At 45.5% G+C, this 16389-nt stretch overlaps 1 protein-coding gene across 2 annotated transcripts in view; it reads left to right on the top strand.

Annotated features, from left to right (window-relative positions):
- Positions 1 to 16389, top strand: part of SOS2 (SOS Ras/Rho guanine nucleotide exchange factor 2) — a 292583-nt gene that overhangs the window by 165714 nt on the left and 110480 nt on the right. For both annotated transcript variants that reach the window (XM_033951288.1, XM_033951289.1), the window contains one exon: positions 7152 to 7255. In XM_033951288.1, the coding sequence (XP_033807179.1) occupies positions 7152 to 7255 (104 nt within the window). The remainder of the gene's footprint in view (positions 1 to 7151; positions 7256 to 16389) is intronic.

Below are 16389 nucleotides of genomic sequence, written 5' to 3'. Positions count from 1 at the left end.
ACACCATCTCCAACTGGTTAGCGGCTTGCATCTCTTTCTGCTATGCTCAGGCTGGACTACGTCTACACAGTCGAGTCACAGCCATAAAGTCAGAACCATGGCGGCACCAGTAGCTTTCCTTAGATCTACTCCTATTGAGGAAATCTGCAAAGTTGCCACTTGGTCCTCGGTTCATACTTTCACCTCTCATTATTGTCTGGATGCTTTTTCAAGACGGGATGGCCATTTCAGCCAGGTAGTATTATAAAATTTATTCTCCTGAACTGCCAACACTCCCACCATCCCATTCTGGTTAGCTTGGAGGCCACCACATGTTTTTTTTTTTTATTTCTTTATTGATATTTTGAACTTGACAATGTATACATTTGAAAAATCGAAAAAAAAAAAAACTATATGAAAATACACTATTAACATCAGAAATATTACAATAAAAATTTTAAATCCCTTCTTAACCTATAACAATAATGATATTATATTATACTCATCAATATTATAGAATATTATGAAATTTATACCTCTAAATAAATAATACACCCCCCCACCCTCCCACCCACCCTGGATGTGCAAAGGAATCTAACATAAAGAAAAATCACTTTAATTATAATGTGACAAAATTAGTTAATGGACCCCAAATCCCCTTAAAGGATTTAACAAACCCTAAACGCTCTGCCATAATCTTTTCATATTTATATGTTGCACATACAGTTGCCCACCAAAAACTAAAATTAATCCTATCATGATTTTTCCAATTAGATGTGATCATTTGAACCCCTATTCCTGATAAGATCATGAAAAGGCGACTATTATTTCTGTCCAAAGTGGGTTTATCATGCAGAATCGTTCCAAAAATTATTACTTCATATGTCAAAGGAATAGAGGATTGAAGAATATTATTAATTTGCCCCCAAATCAACTTCTAAAAGCCAAGTATCAATGGACAAAAAAATAAAAGATGATCCAAAGTCCCAATATCAATATGACAATGCCAACATCTATTAGATTTAGAACTATCTACTTTATTCAACCGAACTGGAGTCCAAAAAATTCTATGTAATAAAAACAACCATGTTTGTCTCATAGATGCTGACATTGTACATCTTAATCTCCAAGTCCAGATTCGTAGCCAACGAGAAACAGAAATATGCTGTTTTAACTCGATACTCCAAATATCTCTAAGACTATTTTTTGGTTTTTTTATTTAAAAATCCAGAAATCAATTTATACCACTGGGCAGCCTGATGTCCTATTAAATCTGTTTGATAGCAAAGGATTTGCAAGCTAAAATAAGTTTTCAAATTTTTCCATTCAGGGAACCCCATCTGAATAGCCTGCTTCAACTGCAAGCACCTATATTGTTGACTGTTTGAAATACCAAATGAATGCTGCAGTTGTGAAAACTCAAGCAGATTACCATTAGAAATAAGATCATCTAATGTCCTAATATTTGCCTGCATCCAATTCTTCCAAGCGATTCCAGCACCGCCTATTTGAATCTTGGAGTTTAACCATAAGGACTGTAAAGTAGATTTCATTATTGGTACCTCTGTTAATTTATCAATAAATTTAATAGTTTTCCAAGTATCCAATAAAATTATATTGTCCTTAGCATATTTATGAAATCTGATACTTAATACATGTGGAAGTCTCATAGGGGACACCAAATTCCGTTCCAAATATGACCAATCTGGTTGATGATCAATAAGCTCAGGGAGGATCCAATACATACCTTGACGCAATATATAGGCTTGATGGTACCTATAAAAGTTTGGAAAATTTACCCCACCCTCCACAATTGATTTTTGCAACGATACTAAAGCAATTCTTGGTTTTTTCCCAAGCCAAACAAATTTTGTCAAAATATTTAATTTTTTGTAAAAGGACTCTTGAAAATAAACTGGTAACATACTCATTTGGTAACAAACTATAGGCAAAATCATCATCTTTACTGTTTGCACTCTCCCCCACCAAGAAATATGCAAAGGATTCCATTGCTCACACAATTCTGTAACTTTTAGTAATAAGGATTACCTTCATTGTTTCTTCCAATGTACTTTTTATCCAAATTCCTAAATATTTTATTCCATCTTTCTTCCAACTAAACTGAAATGAATCAAATAAGCCTTTTATACAATGTACATTTAGTGGAAGAATTTCTGATTTATTCCAATTTATTTTATAACCTGAAAATTTTCCAAATTTATCAATCAAATCCAATAAATGTGGAATGGTTGACTCCGGATTTCTCAAATGAATCAAAATATCATCTGCATAAGCAGAAATTTTATATTCCCGACCTGCATAAGGAATACCTTCTATCTCCTTTGATTGTTGAATAGCTAAAAGTAGAGGTTCCAAAACAATATCAAATAACAAAGGAGATAATGGACAACCCTGTCTAACTCCCCTTTCTAAAAAGAACCTTTCTGAAAAAGTATTATTTATATATAATCTAGCAGATGGGGAGCTATACAGGGATTGAATCATTTGTATAAATCGAGAACCAATACCAAACCAATCCATTGCTTGATACATAAAAGTCCATTCTACCCGATCAAATGCTTTCTCTGCATCTAAAGAAACAGAGAAAGCCGGATCTTTCATATCCTTTGTTAAATGTAAAATATGAAAAGCTAATCTGGTGTTATTTGAAGAATGTCTTTGAGCAACAAAACCTGTTTGATGCATACCAATAATATAAGGGAGAGCCTTATTCAAACGCAAAGCCAATATTTTAGCTAACAATTTCCCATCAATATTAATCAAAGAAATAGGCCTATAGTTTGAAACCAACATGGGATCTCTGTTTGGCTTAGGCAAAACTATTGTTAAAGCTTCTGCCATAGTACCTGTAATACAACCTTTATTTAGTTGAAACTGATATAATTTGAAAAGATGGGGTAACAAAATAGTTTGAAAAGAGTTAAAAAATTCTACCGTATATCCATCACTTCCTGGAGCGGATCCAACTCTAAGGGACTTTAAAGCCCTCTGAATTTCTTTTTGTGTTATAGGTGCTTCGAGATTTTCTTTCATATGATCAGGAACTTTAGGGCCATTAATCAACTTTAAAAATTCAAAACCATCTTTCTCTTTATTAAAATAATGCTCAGAAGAATACAAGCTTTCATAAAATTTCAAAAATTATTGTAAAATATTTTTAATTTGAGAATGAATTATTCCATTATCATCTGAAATAGCCATTATATTAGCTTTCCTTTTTTTTGCTTTTAAATACTTAGCTAGTAATCTTCCCGCCTTATTTGAGGTTCCATAATACAATGCCTTATAGGACACAAACTCCTTTCTAGCCAATTGTGATGATATCTCATTGTATCTAAATGTTGAGAATAGGCTGCATGCTTGTCCTGGGATGAAGCACAGTTACTTACCGTAACAGGTGTTATCCAGGGACAGCAGGAAGCTATTCTCACAACCCACCCACCTCCCCTGGTTGGCTATCTGAACTGAGGAGACGCACGCCCTTGCGTGGGCGGGAAGGCATTTGTGTGCGCACGTTGTGGTAGTCAATCGCTTGTGAATTACTTCATGGTGCCCAAGAAAGTCACAGAAGATTCTGGATTTGAAGTCTGTAAACAAAGTGTCTACTTTCGCATGGAAATGATCTGCTCCGTCATAGTGGTGGTGGCTCCAGGAGAATTCCTTGCCTCTCTGAATTTGATGGAGGCATATCTTCATATCCTTATCTTTCTGGCTCACAGGACATATTTGAGATTTCACGTGCCACTTCAGTTTGTGGCACTCCCCCTTCGGTTTAACCATGGCTCCTTGCATCTTTACCAAGGTGATGTGGTTATAGCAGCTTACCTTCACCAGATGGAAGTCCAGGTGCATCCTTACCTAGACAATTGACTGATCAGGGCCCTCACTGGTGGACTGCGAGCACCCGGTCCAATAGGTGGTGAGCCTCTTACAGGATCTGGGCTAGATAGTGAACATTGAGAAAAGTCATCTTCAGCCGCTCAGTGTTTGGAGTATCTGGGAATCCTCTTTGACATGGAAAAGGGGCCAAGTTTTTCTTCCCACACCATGCAAACAGCTCAGGATGCAGATCCTCATGATCTTGGCCCTTCCGAGCCCCTCAGCCTGGCAGTATCTGCAAGCGCTTGGCTTGATGGTGGCCTCCTTGGAAGTGGTATCAAGGGCGAGAGCTCCTATGCACCCTCTCCAGCACTCCCTTCTGTCCAGGTTGTCCCTGCAACATCACTCCCTGTAGATACCTGGAATGGAGAAGAGGAGAACTTGGCGAGGGACATGCCACTCTGAAACAAAGCATGGATGACCCTCACGACTGACGCCAGCCTTAGCAGCTAGGGAGGGGGCCCTCTGCTGCGATGGCCCTCTCCAGGGCAAATGGTTCCTATTGGAGAGCAAGTAGTCCATTAATCATCTGAAACTGAGAACCATTTGGTTTTCCTTGGTACAGTTGCAGCCTTTCCTGACAGGGAAAGCAGTCAGGATGTTTTCAGACAGTGCCACTGTGGTGGCTTATATAAACAGACATGGGGGCACCAGAAGCACAGCCCTCCACTTGGATGCTGTTCTAGTAGACAGAACTTCACTCGCAGGACCTCTCAGCAGCCCACTTAGAAGGAGTAGAGAATGTCCAAGTTGACTTTCTCAGCCGGCAGACTCTGGACCCCAGAGAGTTGTCTCTGTCTCAAAAGGCATTTTTCCTCATAGTTCAGACTTTGGGTACACCAAGCATGGATCTCATGACCACAGCCAAGAATGTGAAAGCAACCCGCTTCTACAGTCAGAGTTGAGCAAGGAAGCACAGGGCTGAATGCCCTGGTTCAACCTTGACCCACAGATCTGCTTCTCTGTGTGTTTCCATCATGGGCTATGGTGGGTCGGATCATCTGCAGGATACCCAACCATTAGGTCTGGTGATCTTGGTGGTACCGGATTGGCCCCGAAGACCTTGGTATGTGGACCTGGTTCATCTACAGAGAAGCAGACTCCTGAAGTTGCCTGTTCATTAGGGATATTTTCAGTTTAAGGCCTGGTTCCAATGGAGAAGCCAGAATTCTTTGGTGTTGTGGCATGACCCCCTGAGCATGTGGTCTTGATTCGGAAGGGTTATTCAGAGGTTGTGGTCATGGCTCGTCTTGGGGCCAAGAAGCTGACGATGGCTGCAGCTTATGTTAAGACCTGGAACACCTTCTAGTTATGGTGTGCCAAGGACCAGGTGGAACCAAAGATTGTTCCTGTTTGGTGATCCTGGCCTTCCTACAAGCTGGCCTCAAAAAGGGGCTTGCAGTTTTGTCCCTCAAAGTGCAAATAGCTAGTATTTTGTGCTTTCGGGCTTAGAGTGGCCTTCGGCCTCAGGCGTCTCACCCGGACATCACTCGGCTTTTGGGGAGCTCTCAGGCTGTGAATTTTAATTTTAAGTGTGTCGCATACATGAACATCGTCTGTCAGGTGTATCACAGCAGGAGAACGGCTGACAAGTACTCCCTTAGGAGTAACTGCTAGATGGCTATTTTGACTCAAACACTGGGCTGTTGATGCTGCCTCCAAGTGTAGGCTCACTATGTTGCCTTTAGAGGCAAGTTGCTCCTTGTCTTTAAAAGTTAGTTAAAAGTCTGGAGACTTTAATCAGTTTTTACCTGAGAATAGGCCCAAGCCCTCCTTTTCAGATCAGCTCAGGCCTTAACCTGCCTGTGAGATGCCAGGCACTGCTGGCCAGGAAAATCAAATTCCTTTCAAAGACCACATTTTCAGCAAAATTAATTATCCTTTGGGAGGAGAGGATTGGCACAAAACCCATGCCTTAATGCCTCCTGCTCTTTGCAATGATGGGAGTCATGGTTCACCTTCGTAGTATGTTTATGCTAATATAATACTAACTTGGAGCAGCTACACAGTGATCTATATGGCAGAACAGTGTTTGTACTCTTTCTCCACTTGCTGATAGATGGGCATAACCTGCAAGTTCTGGACTGATCTGTTGGGACTACAGGAAAGAAAAATTAGTAGGCAAGACTTAATTTCTTCTTTCTAGATATGCACCTTCTTGCTAGATATGCACCTGCGTACATCCTCTACATATGGAACTTTGACTGAACAGAGCAGAGGTGTTCCCAGAAGGGAGTTACTTGAATTTATTCATATAATTCTGACCATACAGATGAATGACCTGAAATATAATCTAGAAAATGTGTGTGTCAAAGAGTAGGTGTAATTGCAAATGCATAAATTACTTGAGGTAATTTTGAAAATGAAAGCTTATGCTGAAAATATTTTTAGAAGATTATACACTACCCACAGAGGGAAAAGAGTGCATGTTTATTCTGTGTATATCCACAATTATAAAATTAACCTCATGATGTAGCTTTCAAACAAATGCTAATATTTAAACCAGGCATATCTGTTTCACTGTTATCTACTGGGATGCCTGGAATGCGCTCCCGAAAGAGGTGGTGGAGAGTAAAACTGTGACTGAGTTCAAAGAAGCGTGGGATGAACACAGAAGATTTAGAATCAGAAAATAATATTAAATATTGAACTAAGGCCAGTTACTGGGCAGACTTGCACGGTCTGTGTCTGTGTATGGCCGTTTGGTGGAGGATGGGCAGGGGAGGGCTTCAATGACTGGGGAGGGTGTAGATGGGCTGGAGTAAGTCTTAACAGAGATTTCGGCAGTTGGAACCCAAGCATAGTACCGGGTAAAGTTTTGGATTCTTGCCCAGAAATAGCTAAGAAGAAAAAAAAAAAAATTTTAATTGAATCAGGTTGGGCAGACTGGATGGACCATTCGGGTCTTTATCTGCTGTCATCTACTATGTTACTATGTTACTGTATCTTAAAAAGATATGTTCACTATCTAAGAAAAAATTTTAAATTTAACATCTCCACCAGCAGCCTGTTTACCATCACACTAACTTACCTGATTTGACAACAATGTAGTCCCTTGTGTTCATCTTTTATATAGTGAGAGAAAAGACGGCACATAATTTTTTTTTCTTTGCATCCAAAGACAAGTGACATTCCTCAGCTAGAGGGGTGGATGTTTGGTCCTTTCTGACCTGCAAGAAGTAGATATTCCACTTTTGAGCAGCAGTGATACAAAAATGGTGAACTGCATGTTTAGGATAATGCAACTAATATATGTTTTTCCTCCTCTTTAGGGTATTAAATGTATTTCGTCACTGGGTCGAACACCATTTCTATGATTTTGAACGAGACCCTGAGTTGCTTAATAGACTTGAGTCATTTATTTCAGGTGTTAGAGGTAAGTCATTAGAGTTTGTGTGTTATATATTCTGCATATATCTAGAGCATTATGCAGACAGACTGAACAGTTATTATAATACTTTGTTACAGTTGGAACACATTTTGTCTACTTCAGAAGAATAAATGACTAATTTATTTTAACAGAAATGCAAACTGATATTTCAGGGTGATACAAATGCTTCTGGCTTTGTGTGAAATGGTAGTTATATCTACTTTTTATTATTCTGAGGTTGAGAATGTCTGGGAGAAAAATAACTCCAAAGGAATTTAATGGAATGGGATCAGATTTAACATGGGGGAAAAACCAAGGAAAAGACACAGAGTTGAAAATGGACCAGATTGAATCAGAGATTATAGGGCCCTTCACAATATTAGCCCAGTTCGTTTCTATGGGAGAAGCAATTCTAACTTACATAGCACAACATTGATGCACTTGAAGCAGTAGCAAAACATTCCTTTTAAACTGCCTCTTCTCGTCCCCTCTTCTCTAGTCACACAGTCATAGACCCATGCACAAATGCAGATGCACCCAGAGACAACCCCTCCCAGTTTCCCCCAAACATAAAACACAAAAATAGCCATACTGGGTCAGACCAGTCCATCTAGCCCAGTAACCTGTTTCCAACAGTGGTCAATCCAGACCACAAGTATCTTGGAGAAACTCAAATAGTAGCCACAGGGATTGTAAATTATTCAGTCCCATCACTACTGCTAAATACCTAGCTAAACAGAACTGTCTCTTAGTATGTATCATTTTCTTTGCAGTAAATTTTACTGTCAAATTTAGGTCTGAACTCTATAGCTGCTTTAATGGTTGCTATATAGGCATCGGAACAGGGGAGTCTACAGGGGCTGTGGCCTCCCCCAAAATTGTCACTTACTTTTATCCTTGGTGGTCCAGAGGTGAAGCGGGCAGGAGCGATGGAGGAAAGGGGACTGGGTGCAGAGTCTGACAGGGGAGGAGGCGGGGCTGGGTGCACAATCTGACAGGGGAGGGAGGGAGGGAAAGAAGAGGGCTGGGTGCAGAGCCTGAAAGGGGAGGGAAGAGGGCTAGGTGCAGAGTCTGGCAGGGGGGAGAGGGAGGGAGAGGGGTCTGGGTGCAGAGCCTGGCAGGGAGAGGTGGGGGGTAGGGAATTTGGAAGGCAGGGAGGACAGATGTTCAGGGGGTTGGGAAAGACAGATACTGCATGTACTGGGAGAGGACAAATGCACAGGCTGGGGGTGGGGGGGTTAGGAAAAGAGGAGAAGAAAGATGCTACGCAGGTGGAGTAGTGGGAAGGGAGAGAAAGAATTGCTGCCAGTTGGGGCAGAAAAGGAACAGAGAATTGTTGGACATAGGTGTGTGGTGTGAGAGGGAAAGAGAGATGATGCATATGAGGAAAGGAAGAAAGAGGGAGAATTGTTGGACATGATAGTGGTGGAGAAGAGGGAGGGAGAGATGTTACAGTGGGAGGGAGGAGAGATGACCCAAAGAAGGGAGAGATGTCAGACCAATGGAATGAGAAGGAGAGAGAGAGAGATGCCAGACCACAGAATGGAAGGGAAGGAGGGGAGAGAGAGATAACAGACCGCAGAAAGGAGAGAGATGTTAGACCTCTGGAAGAGGGAGGGAAGGAGAGAGAGATGCCAGACCATATGAGGGGGGGAAGGGGGAAGACAGATATGTCTGACCATGGGAGAGGGATGAGATGGTGCATAGGGATGAAGGGGAAGGGGAAACAGAGGGAGGAGATGATGCACAGGGAAGAGATAAGAAGAAATGCTTCTTATGGATAGATGGGAGTAGGGGAGAAGAAAGAGGGATAGACGGGAAGGGAAGGCATGGAAAAGTAGATTTTGAGAAGAAAGCAGAAAAATGGAAGAAAGTTGAATGTTAAAAGTTAATGCTAAAGATGGATGTACAGTGGTGCCTCACACAACGAACTTAATTGGTTCCAGGAGCAAGTTTGTTATGTGAAACGTTCGTTATGTGAAACGCGTTTTCCCATAGGAATACATGTAAAAAAAAATAATTCGTTCTGCAGCATAAAATATGCTAAGATGACATAAAAAAGATAAATTTTTTGTTATTATTTTTATTTAGATACATCTAAAAACATACATCTCCCTGTCCTTTTACTTCCACTATCTTCCTATCCCATCTCTATTCCCTTTTGTCCCTCTCCCCATGATCAATCATCTCACCACCTCTCTCTGCCCTCACCCTCAGGGTTCAAGATTGCTTCCACTCTTTTTCCTGTTGTTCTCTCTGCCTGTCACCCTATGATTTAGCATCCCTTCTGCCCTTGTCCAATATTTCCCCTTCTCTCCCTCCCTCTCATCCCCTGCTCCAACATGTGCTTTCAGCGGCCTTCTCCCCCCTTAAGCGTCTTTTCTTCTCCACTCCACCTTTCCTCCCTCCCTGCCTCCACCTTTGTGGCGCTTTTGCACCCGACCGACAACAGAACAGGCCCGGTCGGACAAATCTCCCTGTCCTGTAGCCGCGAATCTAAATTACCTTCTTACAGCAGCTGGATTATTGAAGCTGCTGTAAGAGGTAATTTAGATTCGCGGCTACAGGGCAGGGAGGTTTGTCGGCCGGGCCTGTTGTCGGTCGATCGGGGGACCTGACCAGCTGTGCATATTCTTCGGGGCGGACCGCCCCCTCCCCCCTCTTTCGTTCGCCATTGCCTTCTTCCTACCTGCCCTGCCGCAGCCGCACACAGCCGACCGGAAGTCTTCCTGATGTCAGCGCTGACGTCGGAGGAAGGGAGGGCTTTGCTTAAGCCCTCCCTCCGACGTCAGCGCTGACATCGGGAAGATTTCCGTTCGGCTGTGTGCTGCGACAGGGCAGGTAAGGAGAAGGAGACTACCCTCGACCAACCCCGCTGCGATCCAACCCCGCAGGAACCCCGGAAGGATGCAGCTCGGGCGACTGTTGTGTGAAACGAAGTACGTTATACGGATCACGACATAAAGTTCGTTGTGCGCAGCGTCCGCTGTGCGAGGCGACCGTTATGCGAGGCACCACTGTATATACATAACATGAAACTGGCCTCTGTTTAATGGTTAGCCTATGGGGAGTGATCAAAAAGATGTTTATAAAAATACTCAGAGATATGAAACTGTGAAGGGAAGGCTAAAAAACCTCCCTTGGGTAAAGAGTTTACCTTTACCCAAGGGAGGTTTTTTAGCCTTCCCTTCACAGTTTCATATCTCTGAGTATTTTTATAAACATCTTTATCCCAGGACAAGCAGGCAGGTATTCTCACTAGTGGGTGACGTCATCCAACGGAGCCCCGATGCGGACATCTCACAAGCATACTTGCTTGTAGAAACTTTAGAAGTTTCGAGTTGCCCGCACCGCACATGCGCGAGTGCCTTCCCGCCCGATGCACCGGGCGCGTCTCCTCAGTTCTTACTCTTCCGCGGAGCCGAGAAGTCCGTCTTTGACTCTCTGCACGAAGTCCCTTCACTTGTGCCTTCTGTGTCCACGGTTTTGAGTTTTATTTGCTCATTATCGTTGGTTCACGTTGCGTTTTCTTGTTTTTCAAAAAAAAAAAAAAAATTTATTTCGTTCGTTCGACTGGGCAGGCCGCGTGGCTGTGGCCCTGCAGCTTCGATCTTGTGGCGGAGCTTTTTCTGCCTATGTCCTGGCCTGTCACCGGTTTTAAAAAGTGTGTCAAACCAGCGCGCGATTTCGTTGACGGACCCTCATCGACGCTGTATTCAGTGTCTCGGGCCTCAACACCTTCCGAAATCATGCTGGCCTTGCTCCACACTTACAGAACGTGCTTTCAAGCGTCGCTGCATCTTGTGGGAGTCGCTGTTCAGCATGGAGGCGTCACCGGAGCTGCCCTCATCGCAGAGCGCCGTGCCTTCGGCTTCCGCTTCGACCTCTTCAGCCTCGAGTCTGCTCAAGCCTGACTCATTTGTGCCAACTTTGACTCCGCCGCCTGCTGCGGTGCCTTCCGCTGTCTCCTCAGGTCAGGTAACACAGCCTCCCATTCCTCCAGTGGTGCTCAAGGTGCCCAATGCTTCTAAGCCCAAGCCCCTTGGTGGCCGAGATCGCGAAGTCCGTGCAGGAGGTCTCATTTCAGATACGGATCCCTCTTTGCCGGCATTGTTCCATGCCATGATGGAGAAGCAATTTGTCGAGCTCTTTACTAAGATTGGACCAACCCTTCTCTCTCAAATCCAGCCTGGGCACGCGCAGGCCTCTCACGAGGTCGAGCCGCCTCCGGTGCCTCCTCGACACACACTCTCGCTGCTGGGAGCTGAGTCTCGGCGAGTGTCTGGTCTGGCTTCGGGGCATGCATCGCAAGGAGTAGAGTCTTTGCCCATGCTGCCGTCGATTCACTCAATGCAAGGCGCTGAATCCTCCTTCATCCTCGATGCCGAGCCTCGAGCCTTGGGGATTGCCTCGAGGGGCTTCTTCTCAGCCTCCTCTGCTTCGATCCACTGCCTCCAGCCCCATCTACTCGCTGGATGCCTCATCTGGGCCTTGCTCGCCTCGACGTTCGAGACCTGCTTCTAGACACAGTTCTGGTCATCGCTCGAGACATTCATCGAGGCATGCCTCACCTTGTCGTAAGCAGCCCTTTAGGGAGTATTCTCTGACAGCTTACTCACCTCCCCCTCCTATGCCGGAACGTGAGGACATCGTGGGATCGTTCTCTCCCTGCCGATCCTCGGCCTCTGCGGATCAGGACGCCTCGACTTCATCAAGCCCTTCTCGAGGCCCAGCTCTGGCTGACCAATTATCTTTCTCATATTTCCTGCGTCAGATGGCGGTGGATCTTGATATTACCCTGGACTCATGTTCCAAGTTTTCTAAGGAGTATTTGGAGACGATGCATCTTCCTCAACCTCCTGCTGAGTCTCTCCGTCTGCCTCTGCATAAGCTTCTGGACCAGACCTTCATGAGATGTTTCGAGACTCCTAACTCCATCCCCGCTGTCCCCGGGAAGTTGGATGCCAGGTACCGCACGGTGCACCATAAGGGCTTCGACGGTGCGCAGCTCTCTCACCAGTCCCACTTGGTTGAGTCCTCCTTGAAGCGGTCTCATCCCTCCCAGGTCTATGCCTCCACTCCTCCTGGCCGGGAGGGCAAGACCATGGACAGATTTGGCAGGTGCATCTACCAGAACTCGATGATGGCCTCTCGAGTCCTGAATTATAGTTTTCACTTTGCGACCTATTTTGAGTGTTTTCTCTCAATTCTACAAAAGTTTCTGCCATATTTGGACTCTCAGGCTCGCTTCGAGTACTCGGAAGTCCTAGCATCGTTGTCCCAGCTTCGTCTGCAGATGATGCAATCGTCTTACGACGCTTTTGAACTCTCTGCGAGAGCTGCTGCTTGTTCAGTGGCCATGCGACATCTGGCGTGGCTCCGAACAATTGATATGGACCCGAATCTCCAGGACAGACTGGCGAACGTTCCATGTGCGGGAGCTGACCTCTTTGACGAGTCTATCGAGGCGGCGACGGAGAAGTTGTTGAAACATGAAAAGTCATTTCAGTCTATTCTCCGCCAGAAGCCCATGCCCGCTCTTGCTCGTCCGTCTCGCCTGCCTATGATCTATCAGCGGCGCTACCCACCGAAGCAGGCGCCCACCATCCGTCAACCTGTGAAGAGACAGCACCAGCAGAAGCCCCAACAAAAGCCTCAGCTTTCTGCTGTCCTCAAGGCTCCTCAGCCTTTTTGACTGTCTCGTAGGGAGCATAACTTCCATCATTCTGCCCTCCCCGGTTTTTCCCATCGGAGGTCATCTCCATCATTTTTATCATCGATGGTCGACTATTACCACCGACCTCTGGGTCCTTTCCATCGTAAGAGAGGGATACTCTCTTCAGTTCCATCAAGTTCCTCCGGAACATCCTCCAAGAGAGTATCCTTCAAACTTAACCCAGACCGCCCTTCTTCTTCAGGAAGCTCAGGCTTTGCTCCGGCTTCATGCTGTCGAACCGGTCCCTGTGGACCAACAGAACAAGGGTTTTTACTCCCGGTACTTCCTTGTTCCGAAGAAGATGGGCGACCTGCGTCCTATTTTGGACCTCAGGGTGCTCAACAAGTTTCTGGTCAGAGAAGTTTCGCATTTTGACCCTGGCTTCTCTCTATCCCCTCCTCGAGTAGAACGACTGGTTATGCTCTCTGGATCTCAAGGAGGCCTACACTCATATTCCCATCCATCCGGCCTCCCGTCAATTCCTCAGATTTCGGGTGGGACATCTTCATCTTCAATACAGAGTGCTCCCATTCGGCCTGGCTTCTTCTCCCAGAGTCTTCACCAAGTGCCTGGTTGTAGTGGCCGCAGCACTCAGGAACCATGGTCTTCAGGTGTTTCCCTACCTCGACGACTGGCTCATCAAGGATTCCACGTCTCAGGGTGTCGTCCAGGCGACCCAGAGGACGATCTGGTTCCTGCAGAGGCTGGGATTCGAGATCAACTTTCCCAAATCCCACCTGCAACCTTCCCAGACTCTTCCCTTCATCGGAGCTGTTCTGGATACTATTCAACTCAGAGCATTCCTTCCTCCTCAACGCCTGGCGGCTCTTCTTCATCTTTGTCACTCAGTCTTCTCTCGCCCGTCCATCTCGGCGAGACACATGATGGTGCTTCTGGGCCACATGGCCTCTACAGTACACATGACTCCTTTTGCCAGACTTCACCTGCGGATTCCTCAGTGGACCCTGGCATCTCAATGAACGCAGACCTCCGACCCTCTGACTCGACACATTCAGGTCACTCCTGCTCTGCTACAGTCTCTTCGCTGGTGGATGCTCTCTTCCAATCTCTCCAGAGGTTTGCTGTTTCACTCGCCTCCCCATCAGAAGGTCCTCACGACCGACTCCTCAAACTATGCTTGGGGGGGCTCATCTAGACGGTCTCCACACCCAGGGCTATTGGATGAGGGCAGATTGTCTGTGCCACATCAATCTGTTGGAACTCAGGGCGATTTTCCATGCTCTCACTGCTTTTCAGCATCTGCTTCACAACATGGTGGTCCTCATTCGCACGGACAATCAGGTCGCCATGTATTATGTCAACAAGCAGGGAGGCACGGGCTCGGCCTCCTGCTGTCAGGAAGCTCTGAAAGTTTGGGATTGGGCCATTCGCCACAACACCTTCCTCAAAGCTGTCTACATTCAGGGGGCAGACAATGCCTTGGCAGACAACTTGAGTCATCTTCTACAGCCTCACGAATGGACTTTCCATTCCACGCCCCTTCATCACATCTTCTCTCTGTGGGGAACGCCTCAGATAGACCTCTTTGCAGCCCCCCACAACTTCAAACTGCCTCAGTTCTGCTCCAGGATCTACACTCCTCATCGTCTCGAAGCAGATGCTTTTCTTCTGGACTAGGGGAATCTCTTTCTGTATGCACTTCCTCCGTTTCCTCTCATTCAAAAAACTCTGGTCAAGATCAAGTCCGACTGGGCCACCATGATTCTGATTGCTCCTCGGTGGCCCAGGCAACCTTGGTTCTCCCTTCTTCTGCAACCCAGCAGCAGGGAGCCCTTTCTTCTACCAGTGTTTCCATCTCTGCTTACGCAGCATCAGGGATCTCTGCTTCATCCCAACCTGCAGTCACTACACCTGACAGCTTGGTTCCTCTCAACGTAACTCCCCTTCAATTTTCACAAGACGTGCGGGATGTTTTGGAAGCTTCAAGGAAGCCTGCTACTAGACAATGCTATTCCCAGAAATGGACTAGATTCTCTACTTGGTGTTTTTCTCATCACAAGGAGCCTCACAATGCCTCCTTGTCCTCTGTTTTGGACTATCTTTTGCACCTGTCTCATTCTGGCCTCAAGTCTACATCGATAAGAGTCCATCTTAGTGCAATTGCTGCTTTCCATCAGCCTCTTCAAGGGAAACCTCTTTCTTCACATCCTGTGGTTTCCAGATTCATGAAAGGACTTTTCCATGTCAACCTCTTAACAAGGCTCCTCTGAAGTATCTCACTTGGAAAGTGGTGTTTCTCATTGGTCTCACATCTGCTCGTCGAGTTAGTGAGCTTCAAGCATTGGTTGTGGATCCACCTTTTACAGTATTTCATCATGACAAGGTGGTCCTTCAAACTCATCCCAAATTCCTCCCCAAGGTGGTCTCGGAATTTCATCTGAATCAATCCATTGTTCTTCCTGTGTTTTTTCCGAAGCCTCATTCTCATCCTGGAGAATCAGCTCTTCACACTCTGGACTGTAAATGTGCTTTGGCTTTCTACCTGGAGCGCACCAAGCCGCACAGAACTGCTCCTCAGCTTTTCATCTCCTTTGATCCGAACAAGTTGGGATGCCCTATCTCTAAGCGTACCATCTCCAACTGGATGGCGGCTTGTATCTCTTTCTGCTATGCCCAAGCTGGATTACCCCTTCACAGTAAAGTCACAGCCCATGAGGTCAGAGCGATGGCAGCCTCTGTAGCCTTCCTCAGATCGACACCGATTGAGGAGATTTGTAAGGCTGCTACTTGGTCCTCGGTTCATACCTTCACTTCTCATTATTGTCTGGATACTTTCTCCAGACGGGATGGACAGTTTGGCCAAACAATATTACAAAACTTATTCTCCTAAGTTGCCAACACTCCCTCCATTCCATTGTGGTTAGCTTGGAGGTCACCCACTAGTGAGAATACCTGCCTGCTTGTCCTGGGATAAAGCAATGTTACTTACCGTAACAGTTGTTATCCAGGGACAGAAGGCAGCTATTCTCACGTCCCACCCACCTCCCCTGGGTTGGCTTCTCTGCTAGCTATCTGAACTGAGGAGACACGCCCGGTGCATCGGGCGGGAAGGCACTCGAAACTTCTAAAGTTTCTACAAGCAAGTATGCTTGTGAGATGTCCGCATCAGGGCTCCGTTGGATGATGTCACCCACTAGTGAAAATAGCTGCCTGCTGTCCCTGGATAACAACTGTTACGGTAAGTAACATTGCTTTTTGATCACTCTCCATAGGCTAACCATTAAACAGTTTCTTGTTATGTATATTTAGCAGTCTTTTCTGGCCTTGAGTTTATATATTCATTTTCCCTGAACACACTTCAGTAAAAAGATGGATGTATGGCAGAAAGTGAAGGAGAGAAAAACAGCAAATGGATAAGGTGGCCCTGGATACACAGTTAAGAGCACAGCCAGAGACTGGGAAA

This window comes from Geotrypetes seraphini, chromosome 7 (assembly GCF_902459505.1).
Source record: "Geotrypetes seraphini chromosome 7, aGeoSer1.1, whole genome shotgun sequence".
Classification (NCBI taxonomy): Eukaryota; Metazoa; Chordata; class Amphibia; order Gymnophiona; family Dermophiidae; genus Geotrypetes; species Geotrypetes seraphini.
The sequence above is the reverse complement of the archived record's forward strand: the minus strand, read 5'-3'. Positions and strand labels throughout refer to the sequence as shown.